We start from the raw sequence: 4652 nt of genomic DNA, 5'->3' as shown, positions 1-4652 counted from the left end.
AGAAATACACAAAATCCAAAGAATATGCTGCACCAAGCACATTATACTCCTGCAGATATGAGAAGAAATGTCTTGTATTTGAGAGTGAGCACGACCAAAATCTTCATCACAGTGGCTGCATGTGAGATTCTCCTTTTTATGGTACAGTTTAATGAGACTCTATTTGCCTCCTGCAGACAGAACACGAACCAAGACCAAAATCATCCATAAAATTGTGCAAATAGGCCCTGACAGCTCCAAACAGAAATCTTCACATTTTGAAAACCACTCATGCCAAAAAGGAGACCTACACAGAGAAAAAACATTGCACACTTGCCTCAAAAGTGAAGCTCGTTCGTGATCAACAACGAAATCTACCGTTCATCAGGTTAAAGTGCTGCAGGTCTTCCATGTTCACTTTGTCTGCAGTATTTGCCCTTTGAGCAGGTCTGCTGTAATTAGTCTGCCGGGTATCTTTTCCTGCACTGGTCTCATTACAGCAGCATATGAGATGAGTGCAGCCTCTTCTCTGCATCCTGTGTCTCATAGTGAGTTGGACCAGAGCCAGACCTATAACATGACCCCACCACACCTCGATTTCTCCTGGAGTCCTGTTGTCTCTATTTCGTGGTTTGTCCCAGCATTGCAGTATCAGGCTTTCATGCTGGTCTGAAAATCTCATGGTAATAACTCCCAAAGTGTTTTCTACTCGTGCATGAGACTGAAGAAAATCCCAGCATCTAACAGAGGTTCTGCGTTTCAGGGTGATTTGCTTCAGTGCTCAAGAAAAGAAATTAAACACCAATGTGCAGTATTCACTTTGGTGTGGCGCATCGTCTCGTGGTGCGAACAGAAATAGGTTATAGTACTTTGCCTCTAGAGAAATACTGTAGTTCGCTCTGATCCACTTTCTCGGTGAATCAGTGCGCAGCGGGGACGCGTGCAGGGAGGCTGTCAGTCCTCACCATCCCTCCCACTGGCTGCAGCAGGATGCTCGGTGTCTCTCCAGTTTCCTTAATCCTCAAACGCAACTGGAGCCGACGGAGGTTTGCAACGGAGCGAGAGCGGGAGTCTTCACCTGTAGATATTTGATCTTAACCTGTGTTTAACTGTTGCCAAAAAAAAAAAACACACAGCGCACTTCAGAAACAAAGACTCGGCGATTCGGATATTGCATCGCTGCACAGTCGTTGGAAATCACTTAATTATTCCAGTGTTTTGCGTCGCCCTGTCCGCTGGTACAACGAGATATTGCAAGCTGTATGGAGGGATGTCGGCATGGCTTGCACCAGGAGAACCAAAACTTTGGTGTCCACATGCGTAATCCTAAGCGGCATGACCAACATTGTTTGCCTGCTCTATGTCGGATGGGTTACTAATTACATCGCCAATATTTACATCAAAGTCCCAATGCCTTTACCGGAGAGAAAGTTAGATGGTGATAAAGGAGGCGACACTCTCCGGATCATGGAGAGGCTTGATCGGCTGGAGAATGTGGTCAACCAGCACATACAAGGTAAAGCCTCTGTTATTTTAACTTGATGCTGGATGAAAACTGCACAATCTGTGTTATTTTACATGCTTTAACTGTGCTCCACCATGGGAAAGTTTTAGTGGGCTAATACCCTTTATTTTAATTCACAAAGTGTGTTTGCAGTTGCGTGGTTTAAAGTATACTGCAAGGTGCTGTTGTGTGTTTGTTTGGAAACGGATAGAGTGAACCTCCGTCGCCTGTTAAAGAGCAGGTTATTTGGAAGGCGTGATAGAGGACAGCAAGAAAAACTGCATGTCCCCTTCAAAAGCAACGAGGCATAACTTCTGGTTACACATTGGAGAATGGCACTGGATAAATAAATACCTATAAACAGACTGCAATGTAAATATATGATGCTACAACTCAGCAAAGAAAGTGATAATATGACTGTTACATACAATATAAAGTATTTCTCTAGTGATTTACAGGCAGTAAAAGATGAATTCCCATTCATTTATACTGTTAAATACAAGTGTGTGCCTTTACTAATGTTCATTTGAATGTTGGTTATGCTGAAAACAGCTGCATAGGTTTGCTCATCTTGCCATGTACCACACTCCACCTGAAAACGTACTGTGAAGCAACATAATGCATCTTTATTGAGAGCCAAAATCCAATAAGTGCTGGCAGCAGGAAAAATCTGCACTGAAGTACAGTTGCAACTCAGTGTTTGGTTCTTTTTTATTCCATGTGGCAGGAAGTGTGAAAATGTGTGCGAATAACTCGCAAAGAGAATTTTCTGATCTGTTCTTTCACACCTCCTTCAGTCACTTGTTACATGTAATATCAGTTGTATTAACGAAACTGTGAAAAACATCAGACTTGAACTTGTGCATTAGGAATTTCTGGAATCTTTTTTTTCAAATTCTTTCAAGCCTTTCATCCACTCCTGGTGTATGGTTACTTCACGCTTGATCACACGTAGTTAATTTATTTCAGCTTTGTGTCTTTAAAGGAGCTATTCTTATCATCACAGGGAGGGTTCATTTTGGGCAGGTCCCAATTTGTAATGGCACAGAACTGGTGCAGAAGTGAAAAGCAGACAGAAATCTACTCATGCTTCTTTGAGCAATAGAGCTCTGTGCTAAGTCTGGGTAAACATTCCTCCTGGAGCCCAGTCTCCATTTCAGCTTGGCACCCATAGGCAGCTGTGGGGCGGAGCTTTGTCCAGGCGTCCCATGTGACTTACAGTACCACCACATTACATTTCAGCTATTTTTGTTATTCTGGCAGAAAAGATCATTTCATACTTCATTTGTGCTTTAAGAATCTGCATGATATTGGAAAGTATATGCAGTCATTTTTCACTTTTGCAGGCTTTCATCAGTACTGTAAAGGTTATTCATTCTTTTAAAGCTTATACAATAAAAGCTTGTTTTGTCCATGGTGTGAAGAATCAGTAGGATAATGTGTGCTTTATTTCAGGGAACTCTTATTTCAGTTAAATAATGTAGTTAGGCCAGAAAGACCACACAATCAGCTTCTCAACATTTGGACTTTATGGCAGTTTAAAGGAACAGTTTGACATTTGACAGAACCTTTGGCATTCTTGCCAAAAGTTAGATGAGAAGAAACTCTTCTCATTTTTGTTTGGTAGATATGAAGATAACAAGCAGCCACTTAGCTTACCACAACAAAAACAACTAATTATATCTCAGAAGTTACCGCACCAAGAAACAGCCCCACACATAACCCCATGCAAAACCACAACTTATTTGTTTTTACACTTAGGTTTTTGTTGGCGTTTAACAAGATATAACATGTTAATTAGTGAGGTTTAGAGGTGGTGGGAGGTGGATTTTTTTAATGCTAAGCTAACTGGCTGTGGCTTCATGTTTACCTCAAAGACATGCAAGTCATTAATCTTCTCCTTTAACTGTCCACAAGAGAAAATTGTCATATTTCCTCAAATGTCAATCTTCTTCTTTCAAAAAGTAGCTGTGCTTCTTTGTCTTTTGTGTCACTTTGAAACTAGGACAGTCTTTCTGTAATTAGTTTTTAAAAAGTTTTGCTTATCGAACATTTGCACTCATTCCCTGATTGCCGACACAGTCGGTATCATTATTAGTTGCTTTGGGTCAGTTTGTGAACCTCTTTCCAGGCAGGGAAAAGACGAAGCTCAAATTAATATTAACAATATGTCCCCAAGTGTCATTTTCAGAGTTTGGGAACGCAGCGTTGTTGTTGACAACAGGATGAGACTGCTGATATTATATACGTGCAAATATGCAACCATTAAAGCTGTTGCGACAAAATGACCTGTCACTTTAGTGCAAGCCATGTTCTCTGGGTTTCCCAGATAATTGCTCTGAATGCATCAGTTACAAATAAAGGCCCATAATCTGAGTCTGTAAGTGGCCGACGGCGTCAACAGTCAGTGAGCTTTGGGCATACCCACAGAGTCATTAACGTACTTTTGACATCTATAAAATTCTCTAACCCCATATATTTTGACTCTTGTGTTATTTAATTCATTACTGTGACTTACCACAGAGGCCTTGATGCACTGTTCACACAGCCACATACTTTACATGATGGACTTTGTTTGGTGCTATGGAGGCCAACACGAGTTCCTACACCTCAGAGCACTACTTCATGTGAGAATGAAACATTCACTGTAGCTGACTTACAGTCGAGAGAGGTGCCTCTGGTGTCAGTTTATGTGGCCTGTTACCAGGGCAAAGCAACAGCATGTAAACAAGCTCAACTTTTTTTGTACTGAGTCTAGTCAGCCAAAGAGAATTTATTGGACGGCTGGACAGAGCAGGTTCACACACGCCTACCATGAGGGCTGTTTGCTACCAAAACCAAAAATCTGGAAAACATTTAGCAGCTGCATGTTACTGCACTGGTCAGCATCTAGAGAAGACTTTGTCAGGTTATACTTCAAAATGTTTATAGGAAATTATTATTAGGGTATGTTTGCATTCTCGTTGCATATACTGTACAGTCAATGAAGCACTTTTATTTTGTTGAGCTATGCTACTGTGTATATGTTTGCATACTTTTGTATATTTATGTATCATGTATCTTATTCAATGTCTCTCTCTCTCTCTCTTTCTATATATATATATGTGTGTGTATAAAGGCTTTATGTGAGAGTGGCTCAACTTTCACACCTTTAACAAAAAAAAGCGTG

General features: G+C 40.9%; 1 protein-coding gene across 2 annotated transcripts in view; it reads left to right on the top strand.

Moving 5' to 3' along the window:
* The first annotated feature begins 320 nt into the window (after nt 1-320).
* galnt18b (UDP-N-acetyl-alpha-D-galactosamine:polypeptide N-acetylgalactosaminyltransferase 18b) overlaps nt 321-4652 on the top strand; it is a 69171-nt gene continuing 64839 nt past the window's right edge. For both annotated transcript variants that reach the window (XM_020607565.1, XM_020607557.1), the window contains exon 1: nt 321-1495. In XM_020607565.1, the coding sequence (XP_020463221.1) occupies nt 1258-1495 (238 nt within the window). In that variant the 5' untranslated portion in view covers nt 321-1257. The remainder of the gene's footprint in view (nt 1496-4652) is intronic.

This window comes from Monopterus albus, unplaced genomic scaffold (genome assembly GCF_001952655.1).
Source record: "Monopterus albus unplaced genomic scaffold, M_albus_1.0 scaffold4.1, whole genome shotgun sequence".
Classification (NCBI taxonomy): Eukaryota; Metazoa; Chordata; class Actinopteri; order Synbranchiformes; family Synbranchidae; genus Monopterus; species Monopterus albus.
This window is presented reverse-complemented; position numbering and strand designations above follow the sequence as displayed.